Source organism: Hyperoodon ampullatus, assembly GCF_949752795.1.
Source record: "Hyperoodon ampullatus genome assembly, chromosome: 3".
Taxonomy (NCBI): domain Eukaryota; kingdom Metazoa; phylum Chordata; class Mammalia; order Artiodactyla; family Ziphiidae; genus Hyperoodon; species Hyperoodon ampullatus.
In genome coordinates this window covers 65,816,084-65,832,952 of record NC_136916.1, presented here as the reverse complement: position 1 = coordinate 65,832,952, position 16,869 = coordinate 65,816,084, and the positions used below count along the sequence as shown (strand labels likewise).

Below are 16,869 nucleotides of genomic sequence, written 5' to 3'. Positions count from 1 at the left end.
ATGCTTATCCTCATCCTAACTGCAAGTTACCCCGAAGAGCTAAGACAACATTGAAAAAGAATGAAATTGGAGGAGTATAGTTCCTGATTTCAAAGCTTACTAAAGTGCTACAGTAATCAAAACGGTGTGATACCAGCATAAGGATAGACGTATAGACCAGTGGAATAGAACTGAGAGAAGAGAAATAAACCTGTACACCTATGGCTAATTGATTTCCAGCAAGTGTGCCAAGATCATTCACTGGGGAAAGAATAGTGTCTTCAAGAAGCAGTGCTTGGACAAATGATATCCACCTGCAAAAGAATAAAGGCAGACCCCCTTACCTCATTCTGTATATAAAAATTAATTCAAAATGTATCTATGACCTAAATATAAAAGCTAAAACCATAAAACTCTTAGAAGAAAACATGGAGGTAAATCTTCATGATTTTGAATTTGGCAATAATTTCTTAGCACAAAAAGTACAAAAAATAAAACAAAAGATAGATAAATTGGACTTCATCAACATTAAAAACTTTTGTGCAAAGAACATTATCAACAAAGTGAAAAGATAACCTACACAGTGTGAGAAAATATCTGCAAATTATGTATCTGATAAAGGACTAGTATTGAGAATATACAAAGAACTCTTACAGCTGAACAACAAAAAGACAAACAGCCCAATTAAAAAAAATGAGCAATGGACTCTGAATAGACTTTTTTCTAAGGAAGATATACAAATAGCCAATAAGCACATAAATAGATGCTCAATATTGTTAGTCATTAAGGAAATGGACAGATTCCTAGAAAGACACAAATTACACAAGAGAAAGAGATAATATGAATAGCCCTATGTATAAAAAAAAATGGAATTTTTAGCAAAAAAACTCAACCACAAAGAAAACCCCAGGCCCAGACAGCTTCATTGGTAAATTCCACAAAAAATTTAAGGAGGAAATGGTACCAGTTCCACATAAACTACTTTAGAAAACTGAAGAGGATGGAACCCTTCCCAAGTCACTTTAGGAGGCCAGCATATTCTGTTACCGAAAGCAGACAAAGACATTATAAGAAAAGAAAAAAAAAGATCAAAATCCCTCACAAACATTGATGCAAAAATTCTTAAAATTTTAGCAAATGAAGCACACCAAAATATAAAACTGATATTATTTCATGACCATGTGAGGTTTATCCCAGAATTGCACACTTTGGCATCTGACAATCAAATACTGAAATTCACCATTTTAAGATCTTAAAAAAACACATAACATCATCTCAATAAATGCAGAAAAAGCAGGTAACCAAATTCAAAGTCCATGGTAAAAATTTTAGTAACTAAGAATAGAAAGGAAGCTCCTCAATCTGATAAAGAACATCTATGAAAGATCTACAGCTAATATCACACTTAATGGTGAAAGACTGAGCGCTTTCTTCCTAAAATTAGGAGCAAGGCAATGATATTGGTTCTCATCACTAATCAACATTGTGCTAGTACTGGCTAATGCAATAAAGGGAGATTAAAAAATGAAAAACATACAGGAAAAAAAGAAATAAAACTAGAACTAGTAGGTTTAGCAGGGTTGTAGGATATAAGGTAACACACTAAAATCAAATGTGTTTCTATAAGTTAGCAGCAAACAATTAGAAACAAATTTAAAACAAGATACTATTGACAACAGCATTAAAAATATGAACTGCAGATAAATTTCATAAAATATATACAAACCAAAATAAATGGAGATATATGCCATCAGATATATGGTTCAGAATACTCAATATCATTAGGATGATACGTCTCCCCCAGATTAATCTATATATTCAATGCAATTCTAATCAAAATACAGGCAGGCCTCATTTGGGGGGGAGGAGTAGAAATTCACAAGCTGATCCTATAAATTACATGGAAATGCAAAGAACCTAAAAGAGCAAAAATAGTTTTAGAAGAAAATAAAACTTAAGGATTTATACTTCTTGATTTCATGACTTATTATAAAGGTACAATAATGAAGATAAAGTGTTATTTATAAAGATAAATGTAACAGAATAGAAAATCAGAAATAGACACACACATATATAGCCAATTGCTTTTCAACAAGGGTCTAAGGCAATTTATTATACAAAAGATAGTCTCTTTAACAAGTGATACTGAAACATTATATAACCATATGAAAAAAATGAACCTCAGCCCTACCTCACACCATATAAAAAACTGAACTCAAAATGGAACATAGACCTCATCGTAAAATTTAAAATTTCTAGAGAAAACTTAAGGGAAAATCTTAGTGACCTTAACTTCATGTAAAGGTTTTTTAAATAGGGAACAGAAAAACATAAAGTATAAAAAAAAAAGTCAGTATATGGGACCTGTCCAATTTTTAAAACTTCAAAAGACACTTTTAAGAAAATGAAAAGGCAATCTGCAGACCGAGAGAAAATATTTGCAAAACATAGATATTAATATCTAAAATATACAAAGTCCTCTAAGAAATCCTGCTATTTGCCACAACATGGATGAAACTGGAGGGTATTATGCTAAGTGAAATAAGCCAGAGACAGAAAGATAAATACTGCATGGTATCACTTATATTTGGAATATAAAAGAAAAAGTGAAACTCATCAAAACAGATTTTTCTTTCTGTAGTTGATTTCTAGTTTCATACCATTGTGGTTGGAAAAAATGCTTGACATAATTTCTATCCTCTTAAATTTGTTGAGACTTGTTTTGTGGTCTAGTATGTGATCTATCCTGGAGAACATTCCATGTACATGGGAAAAGAATGTTTATTTTGCTGTTTTTGAATATAATGTCCTATAGATATCTATTAAGTCCAACTAGTCTATTGCATCATTTAAGACCATCATTGCCTTACTGATTTTCTGTCCAGATATGGAACCAACTGAAATGCCCATCAGCAGATGAATGGATAAAATAGATGTGATATATATATACAATGGACTATTACTCAACCATAAAAAAGAACAAAATTCTGCCATTTGCAGCAACATGGATGGATCTAGAGAACGTTATGCTTAGTGAAGTAAGTCAGACAGAGAAAGACAAAAACTGTATGATATCACTTATAATTGGAATCTAAAAAATAATACAAGTGAATATATATACAAAACAGAAACAGACTCAGAGATATAGAAAACAAACAAACCAGTAGTAACCAAAGGGAAGAGGGGAGAAGGGAGGGGCAAATTAGGGGTACAGAATTAAGACATACAAACTACTATGTATAAAATAGATAAGCAATAAGGATATACTGCTATTACATGGAATTACAGCTATTATCATGTAATAACTTTTAATGGAGTATAATCTGTAAAAATACTGAATCACTATGCTGTACACCTGAAACTAACACAATATTATAAATCAACTATACTTCAATTCAAAACACGCAAAGAAAGAGTGAACAGAAAAGTGGTTGCCACAGGCTGGGGGGAGGCAGATAGAAACAGGGAGAGATTGGTAAAAGGGGACAAACTTTTAATTATAAGATGAATGAAACCTGAGCATCTAATGTATAACATGGTAACTATAGTTGATAACACTGTATTGTATTGATATAACTGAAATACGCTGAGGGTAGAACTTAAATGTTCACACACACACACACACACACACACACACACACACAAGATAAATATGTGAGGTGATGGATATGTTAATTAACTGGATGAGGAAAATCCTTTCACAATGTATATGTATATCAAATCACCATGTAAATATCTATTTTATTTGTCAATTATATCTCAAAAAAGCTGAAAAAGAGAACTGTTTGACTAATAACCAAACAACCTAACTTTAAAAAATGAACAAAGATATTTGAACAAACACTGTACCAAATAAGAGCTACAGATAGGAAGTACACATATGAAAAGATGTTCAAAAAGCAAATTCAAACCATCAGACACTATACATAAAGACTAATATGGAATGGTTAGAATTATAGTATGTAACCATGTCAAGTGTTGGTCAGAATGTGGCTAACTAGAACTCTCATCCACTGTTGGTAAGAGTATATAAAGTGTTTCTTTAAAAGTTAAACCTATCATAAGACTCTGCCAATCTCAGGTATTTACCAGAGAAAATGAAAGCACACATCTGCACAAAGACTTGTATATGAATTTACACAGCAGCTATATCTATAACAGCCAAAAACTGGAATGAAAACAAATGTCCATCAACAAGTGACTGGATTAACAAACTATGGTATTTCTACACAATGGTATACTTCTCAGCAATGAAAAGGAAATGATACACAACAGCATGGATAAAATTCAAAATAACTATGCTGAATGAAAGATGCCAGAAGAAAGAGTACATACTCTATGATTTCATTCATATAAAATTCTGCAAAATGCTAACATCCATAGTGACAAAAAGCAGATCAGCAATTGCATGGTAACAGAGTTGGAGGAAGGAATGAATTACAAAGAGGTATAAAGAAACTTTTGAGGGTGATGGAATTGTTTATTATTTTCATTGTACTGATGGTTTCAGGAATATATATGTCAAAACTTAACAAATTGATGCTTCACATATGTGTTATTTATTGTCTGTGAATTATACTTCATTAAACCTGTAAAAAGTAATACATATCTCATAGGATTATTGTAAGAATAAGATATTGCACATAATAAGTAACAAGTGAGCATGTAAAAATGCTGTTATTCTGGCACAGGATAAACATTTGATAAACATTAGCTTCTCGTGTAACAACTGAAAAAGTTCTCAAGTAACTAATTCAACGTTCAAAGCACCTAAGTTATACCTTAGCTTCTTCCTCTTGTGCTTTTTTAACAATTGCTTGTAACTGCACCTCTCGTTTAAATTCAGCATGAAGTAATTTCTCTTCCATCATCCTACGTCGTTGGTCTAGTAACTCTTCTTTCCACTTCCGGACATCTTTCTCCTATATGCAATGAATTATCACATCATTAATTTCAGCATACACAGTCACTTGGCAAGAAGTGCAAACAGATAAACAGCTTAGGAATTATAAAGTCAAGAACGTGGAAAGACCTAAAGGATCATGACTAATGATTACGAACACAGCCTATGGAGCCAGACTGATGAGTTCATAATCTACCATGGTCACTTGCTCGATGTATAAACTGGGCAAGTTTTTTAGCCTATGTCTCAGTTTCCTTATCTATAAAGAGAATAGTAGTACCTAACTCATAGGTTTTCAAGATTGAGTGAATATATGTAAACTCTTAGAACAGTACATTAGACATTGCTCAAGAGAAATATTTGCTGTTATTATTATACTGTGCTATGAGCACACTTAAAAATGAAAATAGTATATATGTCTTATCCTTATAAACATTAATGGCTCTATAACCCAAATTCAAGACAGATAATTTTATCCTAGAAATTGAAAAAAAGGTGAGAAGTCTGAAAAATAAATATTTGCATAAGAAACATTCTCTGAAGGAACAGAGAGTTTTGACTATAGAAGAATAATTACGTTAGCTCCCTTTACTTCCTTAAAACAATATCAAATAGGAGAAGTAAAAGACTTGTCCTGTGCTCCAAGAAATCAGAACCTGCACCAATAAGAATAAATTATAGAAAATCAATGTTGGCTCAACATGAATGGGAAGAAAACTAACATTTCAGTTGAATTTTAGCTAAATAATAATGTATTTAACCACCTAAAAAAAGTATGATGCAGAAACAGTACTGGATTAGGAGCTAGGAACAGGTCCTTAAAGCTCTAGCTCTGCAAATTATTGGTCATGTGATATTGGTAACTAGCTCTGCAAATTATTGGTCATGTGACATTGGAAACAGCCCTTAGCCACTCCTAGATTCAGTTTTCACATCTATAAAATGGGGTTCAGGGGGACTTCCCTTGTGGCGCAGTGGCTAAGAATCTGCCTGTCAATGCATGAGACATGGGTTCGATTCCTGGTCTGGGAAAATCCCACATGCCGCGGAGCAACTAAGCCCGTGCACCACAACTACTGAGCCTGTGCTCTAGAGCCCAAGAGCCACAACTACTGAGCCCGCACGCCACAACTACTGAAGCCCACATGCCTGGAGCCTGTGCTCCACAACAAGAGAAGACATTGCAGTGGGAAGCCCGCACACTGCAACGAAGACCCAAGGCAGCCAAAAATAAATAAATAAAATAATTTTTTTTTAAATGGGGTTCAGGATCTGTTCAACTCTGTGTGCCTCACAGAGGAATTGTGGTGATCAGATGAGACCATATATGTATAGAATACTGTTGAAACAATAACTCATTATATAAATTGAAGGTGGGATTTATCATTTAAATTAATTGAAGGGATACCTACATTGATGGGAGAATTAAACCAGAGAACCTCTAACGTCTTGTACAATTTCAAGAATTTACTATTTTGTTGCATGAGTATCTGGAGATTATATTACATAGTGTGAAAATAAAGTATATAATTTTATTTGTATTAAAAACACACTAAGAAGGGAAATTATAATTGTGTTAGAACATTTTTCTAAAGCTTAAAATGAAATAATATATTAACTCTTATAGAACCCCATGATATGGAGACTGTTTTTCATATTTGATCTATTCAATCTAAATGATTAAAATCTTGATTAAAATAATTAAATTCTTGAGATTCAGGTGAAGAGAAAAATTACAGATTTTCTTCCTTTCCCAGCCAACTTTTCTACTGTACTAAGGAGAATCTTATGCCACCTCATTTTTACATTCAAATTATTTGGTCCAATTATTTTTCCCAATTTTAAAACAAACACAAGTAATGCAAATATTTTTAACCTAGGCATATTAGTCCTCCTTTCTAGGACCAGAAGGTAACAAAGGAGTTCACCTATACTATAACGGTTACCTATCTTCTGTCATGCTGTGTTAGGTATACAGACTCCAAGATGGAGTCTGTTAGTACACAGACTCCAAGATGGCTCCAAATGATCCCAGCCACCTGGTAATCAGACCTTTGCTTGTGTATTTCCCTCCAACACTGTATCAGGATCATGACCAATACAATTCAGCAAAAGTGATGGTATATCACTTCCGAGATTAGGTTATAAAAGACAGTGCAGCTTCCATTTTGGCAGCTCACTTGTTCACTCTCTCTCTTTCTCGTCTTCTCTCAGATTACTCTGTGGGAAAAGTAGCAGCCATGTTGTAAGAACATCAGGCTATGGAAAGACGCACATGGCAAGATCCTGGGGTCCATAGCCAACTGCTAAAGAGGAATCCAGGCCTGTCAATAACCATATGAGAGTTTGGAAGTGGATCCTTCCGCTCCAAATGACTGCTGCCCCAGACAACAGCTTGACTGCAACCTCAGGAGAGACTCTGAACAAAGAAATAACAACACAAGCCACTCCTGGTGGTTTCCATGCCCAAGAAACTGTGAGCAGTTGTTTTAAGTGAAAATGTGTGTTGTTTTAAGCTGCTAAGTCTTGAGGTCCTTTGTTATACAGCACACATAACTAATACAATACTCATGTCTGCTATGTGTAACTAACAATAAGAACGACCATATACTGAGCAACAGCCACCCGAGCAACATGCTACTGTTTTAGTAACTTGCCACTTTCATCATCACAACTGGTTAACAACGATAATTGTCATTTTATGGATAAAGAAATTAAAAGGCAGTATTGTTAAGTAATTTGCCCAGGGCATCATATCCTATTATGTGGTTCAAACCAGGATTTCACCTGATTGGCCATCTCCAGAGCCCATGTTCTTTCCACTACACTGACCGGAAGTTACACTGCTCTAAATACTCCAAGAATCTCTTCCATAAATCTAATTAGTGCCCCACTTACTCAAATCTGATCATCTCAAGCTCAAAACTGTCCTACCAATTCATTGAACACTTTGCACAAGACTCCCCAAGGAAACCCCCACTGAAAATGGCAAAAGACAAAGCGCAGCTTTAATAATCCATGCGAACTCAGCAAAACATCAATTTACCAGCTTTTTTAGGAATGACAAATTCTGTTTTCTTTCTTTAACAGGTAGCTTTCTGTAACTCAGTAGATAGAAATGCTTTTGTTTCCTAGTAAATTTATTTTTATTGTTCTTTTAGCTTCTCTCAAACCAGAAGAAGTCAAGTTGAAAATAAGCCCATCAATTTAAGGCAATCATGCTTCCCTAAAAATTAAAACTCACCCTTTCTAACAATTTCTGAAGCTTTAATGTTTTCTCTTCGCGTAACTTTTCCCTTAGCTGCTGTGCTTTCATTTGTTTTTCTTCATGTTTCTTCTTAGATTCTGCAATTGTTCTATTAATACAAATAAATGGACAAGAGACACAAATGTTTACATGATAAAGTCAATAATATCTTCTTTAGTCTTCAAAGTTCTTAAAATAAATATAAAAAATATACAAAACTAACTTTGGCCTAAAATTTCACAGAAACATTGTCACTTTTCAAAGAATCTGGAAATGTGTTGAATAATGTACCTTAAAATAGTATGTAGTAACTCCATTTAATAGTCAAGAACATCTAGTTCCCTTCCTGTGAAACATTTCAAATTAAATTTCAAAGGCCAGACCTTTTACGAGATGGTGAGGAAAGTTTTTCATGCATGTGAATTCCATGTCCTGGAGGTCTAGCAGGTTCCTCCTCTACAATATCCCCCCAGGATGTATTTTGGCGCCAAGATTCACGAGCTGTTTTCAGAAAAAAGAAAACTGCTATTGTTTAACCACATAATTCTATAAAACGAACATTTGACAACAGACTTTTAAAAGGCATCCCACTCTTATTTATTTTACAGAAAAACCCCATAATCTATTTTATACCCCTCTACCTATACATACAACACACACACACACAAACATACAAACATGTAATACCTTCATAATCTGCAAGGACATCGTTCCAATCCATAGACATACCACAGAAAGATACACTTCCACTGCCCATGCTGGCCTAAAATGTAATACGAAAAATTGAGTAACAAATATTGGAACCAATTATAACCTTATAAAATGAACTATATATGAAATTTTCCTACCTATTGCTCATATATTTCATTTAGCAAACAGTCCAAAACCAGAAAAAAGTTACATACCTCTTACAGTCACAATAATTACCAAGTTAAAAATACCACAGCCTATACATTTTAAGAGGAAGACTAACCTACCTGCCATTAACAGCAGAGACAAACCAAGTAATTTTAAAAGAAAACTATTGGGTTTAAACTATTACTACATAAATTCTGACATATTTAGAGCACACATCAGAAGAGCTAAAAAGTATTTGTTGGGCATTAAAATTTAATAGGAAGACATTGCAAACATTCATGATTACTTTTATTCTTTAAGAAATCCCTCTCATCAACATATATATCCTGAGCGCCTAGTGATAGCAAGGCAATGTATCATTTGCTTTTTATTAGCAGAAGGAAAAATATATCTTCGATTCTTCTTCAATCTATACAATTATAATCTGAGAAATGTTGCGTATTTACTTACTCTGAGACTCATTTCCTTGATTTATAAAATGAGAAAACAACTTCCAACGTGTCAATTGCATTATATATAAAAACACTTAGTAATGGTAAAGTGCTTAAAAAAAGACTTCCTATTGTTTATCGTATAAGTCTCAATCACCCAGAGAATAAAAATTCTAAAAGCTCACAGAAAAATCACTGTCGTTGTCAGTTTCAATACTGATATCATTGTTTTCTTCAGCTTCAATTTCTCTAGTTAACTGTTCCTCTTCAGCAATAGCACTAGCAATGGCTTCTTCATTGGCCTTTTCTAGACGATCTGCTAGCTCTTCCTTTTTAGCAAGAACTTCTGCCATAGACTATAAAGTTAAAAACAAACAAAAAGAAGAATCATCAGTTGACTGGAAAGTTAAGTAATTATTTCTTTATGTTCTAATCATAAATAGTATATATAAAAATAGCATTGATCTAGAATTATAAAACTTGGGGTCCAGTTGTATGACTCGGAAATTTCTTAAAAGCAAAAGACTATTTTATATTCCATAAAATGATACAATAATCCATGAGACCTTCTTACCAAACTGCTGTGTATGACAAACTGTGAAGTTGTATAAATAATAGTTATTGTTATTAATAATAAAGTGTGAATTTCATTTGAGCACCAAAATTCAAAACATTTACAGGTCAAATATTTGAAAAACAAAAGAAAAACATTATACTTTAAAGGGAATATAAAAAAAAATTATGCCGTACTGGTGATGACACTTTCTGAACATATATACCTTACTTAAAATTATGCATTAGCATTATGTAATACAAATATATGCCTCAGAATTATTAATTAATAAATCCCTATAAAAAGCTAAATATGTATACTATAAGCCCTAAAGCAAACAGTGAAATAACAAATATTTATGGCTACTAAGCCAACAAAGAAGATAAATTATAAAAGAAAATTAATCAAAAAGATGGGAGAAAAAGGGGATGAAGAACAGATGAGTCAAAGAGAAAAACAATAAGATGGTAGATTTAAAGGAACCATACCAATAATCACATTACAGGGAAATAGAGACTCAAATTGGATAAAAGCAAGACCCCAAACCACATGCTGCCCATAAGAAACCTAATTTAAATATGAGAATATAAACAAATTACAAATAAAAGAGCTACCATACTACCACTAACCAAAAGAAAGTTGAAGTACTAATATCAGACACAGTAGATTTCAGAGCAAAAAATATGACAAGGAATAAAGAAGGTCATTTCATAATGATAAACTGTTAATTCACTAAGAAGACAAAATAATCCTAAAGGTTTATGAACTTAATAATAGACCTTCAAAATAAAAGAAGCAAAAACTGATAGAATTACAAAACAAAATAAACTTAATGGGAATGTAAAATGATGTAGTTACTTCAGAAAACAGTCTGATAGTTTCTCGCAAAGGTTAAATGTAAAGTTACCATACGACCCAACAATTCCATTCCTAGATGTATACCCAGGAGAAATGAAACCATATGTTCACACAAAAACTTGTACACAAATATTTAAAGCAGCATTATTCATAAATTCTAAAAAGTGGAGAAAACCTAAATGTCCATCAACTGATGAATGGATAAAATGTGGTATATTCCACATTTTTCAAACAGTGGAATATTATTTGGGCATAAAAAGGAATGAAATACTGATACAGGCTAAAACACAAATGAAACTTGAAAACAATATGCCTAGTGAAAGAAACCATTCACAAAGACCACATATTGTATTCCACTTCTATGAAATCTCCAGAACAGGCAAATCTATAGAGACAAAAGACAGGTTAGTAGTTGTATAGGGCTGGGAGGGTGGGGTGAAAGGGAGGACTGCTAATGGGCACTAGGTTTCTTTTTGTAGTGATGGAAGTGTTCTAAAAGTAATTATGGTGATGTCTGCACAACTCTGTGAATATACTAAAAAACACTGCACTGTACACTTTAAATGGATAAACTGTATGTTATGTAAATTATATCTCAATAAAGTTGGCTTAAAAAAAGTAGTCCCACATATATATGCAGAGATTTCAATACCCCTCTCTCAACTGATAGAACAAGTACAGAAAATTGGCAAAGGAGACCTGAACAATATTATCAACAGAACTGACCTAGATATTTTCCCAAGAGAAATGAAAACATATGTACAAAACAAAGACAAACGTTCATGGTGCCTTTATTCATAATAGAGAAACTGGCAACAACTCAAACATCTGTCAACAATTGAATGGATGAACATACTGAGTTACATGCATACAACAGAGTACTCCTAAAGACAATAAAAAAAGAAGGAACTATTAATATACACAACTACACGGATGAATCTCAAAATAATTATGCTGAGTGAAAGAAGCTAAACAAAGATTACATTATTCCATATACAGAAAGTTCTTAAAATGCTAATTAATATGTAGTAACAGCAGAATAGTGATAACCCTGGGAAGGGGAAATAGGGAAGAGCAGAAAGGAGGGATTACAAAAGAGAAAGTGAAAACTTTTGGAGGCAATCAATACTTTCATTATCTTGATTGTAGTGATGATTTCACAGGTATAAACACATGTCAAAATATATCAATGTGTATATCTTAAATATGTGAAGTTTACTGAAAATCAATAACACCTCAATAAAGGTATTAAAAATGTAAGTGCTTGAGCTTCGGCTTATTACTGAATTGGTCTGGAGTGGAGCCTAGACATGGGTATCCTTTTAAAGCTTCCCCTCCCCACTTCATTTCCACTGTCGATACTCTGCCCCCTCAAAACACACAAGATTGTCCCTGGGGAAAAGAATGGGGTGAGAGAGTTTAGATGACAGACTATTTCTTTGCATCATAAGCTTTTTCTATGTAAACTCTAGAATATTATAGAAACTAACTTGTTAAGGTGCCACACAAACATCATACCTAACAACGATTAAAAAAAACTATTAAAGTTGAATATATTTAACTTTGCAGAAAGTAAGTTCTCACATAAGCCTATTTCCTTCTCAATTTTATCTTCTCCAGAGAACATTTCTATTTCACCTCTTAAGACCTAAAAAGATTTTAACAGAGTAACAGAGCTTACAGATGAAATAATGATTCAATTATCCATATACAACTTCTACTATTTTCACACTGCGAAATTCAAATACATATCTGCATACATAATCATTTTCTAAATTTCTAAATTTTCATTACAATTTGTAATTTCAGTAAATCTAAAAAAATATAAATCCATGGTAGCTACGATTTACATCAGCACATTTTTACAATGTTGGCAAAAGTGGACCTTAAATATAAAGGGTCCTTTATGTTTAATAAATAAATTTTATTATTATAAATTCTTACAGTCATTTTTTTGCTTAGGTTTCTGTTAAATAAGAGAACTACAGATTTTTTTAGTTGAACCATGTATGTGACAATACTATATTGGGGGAAAAAAAGAAAATTTTCTCAACACTGCAGCAATTCTCTATAACCCTCTACTTAGAACCTAAACAATGACATGCTTATCTGGAGCAACCCACAGAAGTATCCGTGCTAAGACAAATTAAAAAAATAAAATTTTCTCAAAATCTTAGTTTAGTTAAAATTCCTCTAAGACCTCTAAGGATATGCTAATATTCATATGTAAAGCAGAAGTGATTTTAATTCAAGTATGTAAATGTCATTCTCAAAATAACCAAGGGTTTTTAATACTCTACCATAAGCTTATTTTACCTATGTGATCAAAATAAAAATGATGAGAAAAGAATTTTTAAATAATTATTTTATGCTTATTTAAGTATAGGATCTTTTTCCTCTTTTGAAATTTGATTCTCATAGAATCCATTCGCAAAATAAATAATTTAATATGATAGCTAGCTATGAAAACAAAAATATAAATACGACCAATTTCTACCCATACATTAAACCCACTATGTACATGATCATAAATTATTTAACCTTTAAAACATTCACACTAAAACACCTAAATTAAAAAAATTGCCCTTTATGCCTTTATAAAGGAATCTAAATATTTGTTTTTCTTACTACTGTAACTCTTATTTTTCCCATAAACAATCCATATAAAATTTCATCTGTATCTAATCTTATTCTCTCACTAAAATGTTTAATTTGGCCTAATAGCATCTGCTGCTATCATCTTTCAACATGATGAGGCATTCAGTTTAAAAAGAAGTTACAGTATATGGTGGCCAATTAAAAACTAAATTTGGAGTGTAGGAAGAAGAACCAAGATGGCAGAGAAGAAGGACGCACTCTCACTCCCTCTTGCAAGAACACCAGAATCACAACTAACTGCTGGACAATCATATACAGGAAGACACTGGAACTCACCAAAAAAGATACCCGACATACAAAGACGAAGGAGAAGCCACAATGAGAAGAGAGGAGGGGCGCAATCACAGTAAAATCAAGTCCCATAACTGCTGGGTGGGTGACTCACAGATTGGAGAACACTTATACCACAGAAGTCCACCCACTGGAGTGAAGGTTCTGAGCCCCACGTCAGGCTTCCCAACCTGGGGGTCCGGCAACCGGAGGAGGAATTCCTAGAGAATCAAACTTTGAAACCTAGTGGGAATTGATTGCAGGACTTCGACAGGACTGGGGGAAACAGAGACTCCACTATTGGAGGGCACACACAAAGTAGTGTGTGCATCGGGACCCAGGGGAAGGAGCAGTGACCCCAGGGGAAACTGAACCAGACCTACCTGCTTGTGTTGGAGGATCTCCTGCAGAGGCGGGGGGGGGGGGGGGGGAAGGCGGGGCTGTGGCTCACCGTGGGGACAAAGACACTGGCAGCAAAAGTTCTGGGAAGTACTCCTTGGCGTGAGCCCTCCCAGAGTCTGTCATTAGCCCCACCAAAGAGCCCAGGTAGGCTCCAGTGTTCAGTTACCTCAGGCAAAACAACCACAGGGAAGGAACCCAGCCCCACCCATCAGCAGTCAAGCAGATTAAAGTTTTACTGAGTTCTGCTCACCAGAGCAACAGTCAGCTGTACCCATCACCAGTCCCTCCCAACAGGAAACATACACAAGCCTCTTAAATACCCTCATCCACCAGAGGGCAGACAGCAGAAGTAAGAAGAACTACAATCCTGCAGCCTGTGGAACAAAAACCACATTCACAGAAAGATAGACAAGATGAAAAGGCAGAGGGCTATGTAACACATGAAGGAACAAGATAAAACCCCAGAAAAACAACTAAATGAAGTGGAGATAGGCAACCTTCCAGAAATAGAATTCAGAATAATGATAGTGAAGATGATCCAGGACATCGGAAAAAGAATGGAGGCAAAGATCGAGAAGATGCAAGAAATGTTTAACAAAGACCTAGAAGAATTAAAGAACAAACAAACAGAGATGAACAATACAATAACTGAAATGAAAACTATACTAGAAGGAATCAATAGCAGAATAACTGAGGCAGAAGAACGGATAAGTGACCTGGAAGACAGAATGGTGGAATTCACTGCTGCACAACAGAATAAAGAAAAAAGAATGAAAAGAAATGAAGACAGCCTAAGAGACCTCTAGGACAACATTAAATGCAACAACATTTGCATTATAGGGGTCCCAGAAGGAGAAGAGAGAGCGAAAGGACCAGAGAAAATATCTGAAGAGACTATAGTCAAAAACTTCCTAACGTGGGAAAGGAAATAGCCACCCAAGTCCAGGAAGCGCAGCGAGTCCCATGCAGGGTAAACCCAAGGAGAAACACGCCGAGACACATAGTAATCAAGTGGGTAAAAATTAAAGACAAGAAAAATTACTGAAAGCAGCAAGGGAAAAACAACAAATAACATACAAGGGAACTCCCATAAGGTTAACAGCTGATTTCTCAGCAGAAACTCTACAAGCCAAAAGGGAGTGGCATGATATACTTAAAGTGATGAAAGGGAACAACTTATAACCAAGATTAGCCTACCCAGCAAGGATCTCGTTCAGATTCGATGGAGAAATCAAAAGCTTTACAGATAAGCAAAAGCTATGAGAATTCAGCACCACCAAACCAATTCTACAACAAATGCTAAAGAAACTTTTCTAAGTGGGAAACACAAGAGAAGAAAAGGATCTACAAAAACAAACCCAAAACAATTAAGAAAATGGTCATAGGAACATACATATCAATAATTACCTTAAATGTGAAAGGATTAAATGCTCCAACCAAAAGACACAGGTGTGCTGAATGGATACAAAAACAAGACCCATATATATGCTGTCTACAAGAGACCCACTTCAGACCTAGGGACACATACAGTCTGAAAGTGAGGTGATGAACAAAGATATCCCATGCAAATGGAAACCAAAAGAAAGCTTGAGTAGCTATACTCATATCAGATAAAATAGACTTTAAAATAAAGAATGTTGCAAGAGACAAGGAAGGACACTACATAATGATCAAGGGATCAACCTCAGAAGAAGATATGACAATTATAAATATATATTCACCTAACACAGGAGCACCTCAATACATAAGACAACTGCTAACAGCTATAAAAGAGGAAATTGACAGTAACACAATAATAGTGGAGGACACTAACACCTCCCTTACACCAATGGACAGATCATCCAAAATGAAAATAAATAAGGAAACAGAAGCTTTAAATGACACAATAGACCAGATAGATTTAATTGACATTTACAGGACATTCCATCCAAAAACAACACACTAAACTTTCTTCTCAAGTGCGCACAGAACATTCTCTAGGATAGATCAAATCTTGGGTCACAAATCAAGCCTCAGTAAATTTAAGAAAATTGAAATCATATCAAGCATCTTTTCTGACCACAATGCTATGAGATTAGAAACGAATTACAGGGAAAAAGAAATAAAAAACACAAACACACTGAGGCTAAACAATACGTTACTAAACAACCAAGAGATCACTGAAGACATCAAAGAGGAAATCAAAAAATACCTAGAGACAAATGACAATGAAAACACGAGGATCCAAAACTTATGGGATGCAGCAAAAGCAGTTCTAAGAGGGAAGTTTATAGCTATACAAGCCTACCTCAAGAAACAAGAAAAATCTCAAGTAAACAATCTAAACTTACACCTAAAGGAACTAGAGAAAGAATAACAAACAAAACCCAAAGTTAGCAGAACGAAAGAAATCATACATATCAGAGCAGGAATAAAGGAAATACAAACAAAGAAAACAATAGCAAAGATCAATAAAACTAAAAGCTAGTTCTTTGAGAAGATAAACAGAATTGATAAACCATTAGACAGACTCATGAAGAAAAAGAGGGAGAGGACTCAAATCAATAAAATTAGAAATGAAAAAGGAGAAGTTACAACAGACACCACAGAAATACAAAGCATCCTAAGAGACTACTACAAGCAACTCTATGCCAATAAAATGGACAACCTGGAAGAAATGGGCGAATTCTTTGAAAGGTATAACCTTCCAAGACTGAACCAAGAAGAAACA

At 34.2% G+C, this 16,869-nt stretch overlaps 1 protein-coding gene across 2 annotated transcripts in view; it reads right to left on the bottom strand.

Annotated features, from left to right (window-relative positions):
- Positions 1-16,869, bottom strand: part of SCAPER (S-phase cyclin A associated protein in the ER) — a gene marked incomplete at both ends in the record, with an annotated part of 359,493 nt that overhangs the window by 305,107 nt on the left and 37,517 nt on the right. For both annotated transcript variants that reach the window (XM_079700316.1, XM_079700317.1), the window contains 5 exons: positions 4,761-4,901; positions 8,127-8,238; positions 8,513-8,630; positions 8,817-8,892; positions 9,604-9,774. In XM_079700316.1, the coding sequence (XP_079556442.1) occupies positions 4,761-4,901; positions 8,127-8,238; positions 8,513-8,630; positions 8,817-8,892; positions 9,604-9,774 (618 nt within the window). The remainder of the gene's footprint in view (positions 1-4,760; positions 4,902-8,126; positions 8,239-8,512; positions 8,631-8,816; positions 8,893-9,603; positions 9,775-16,869) is intronic.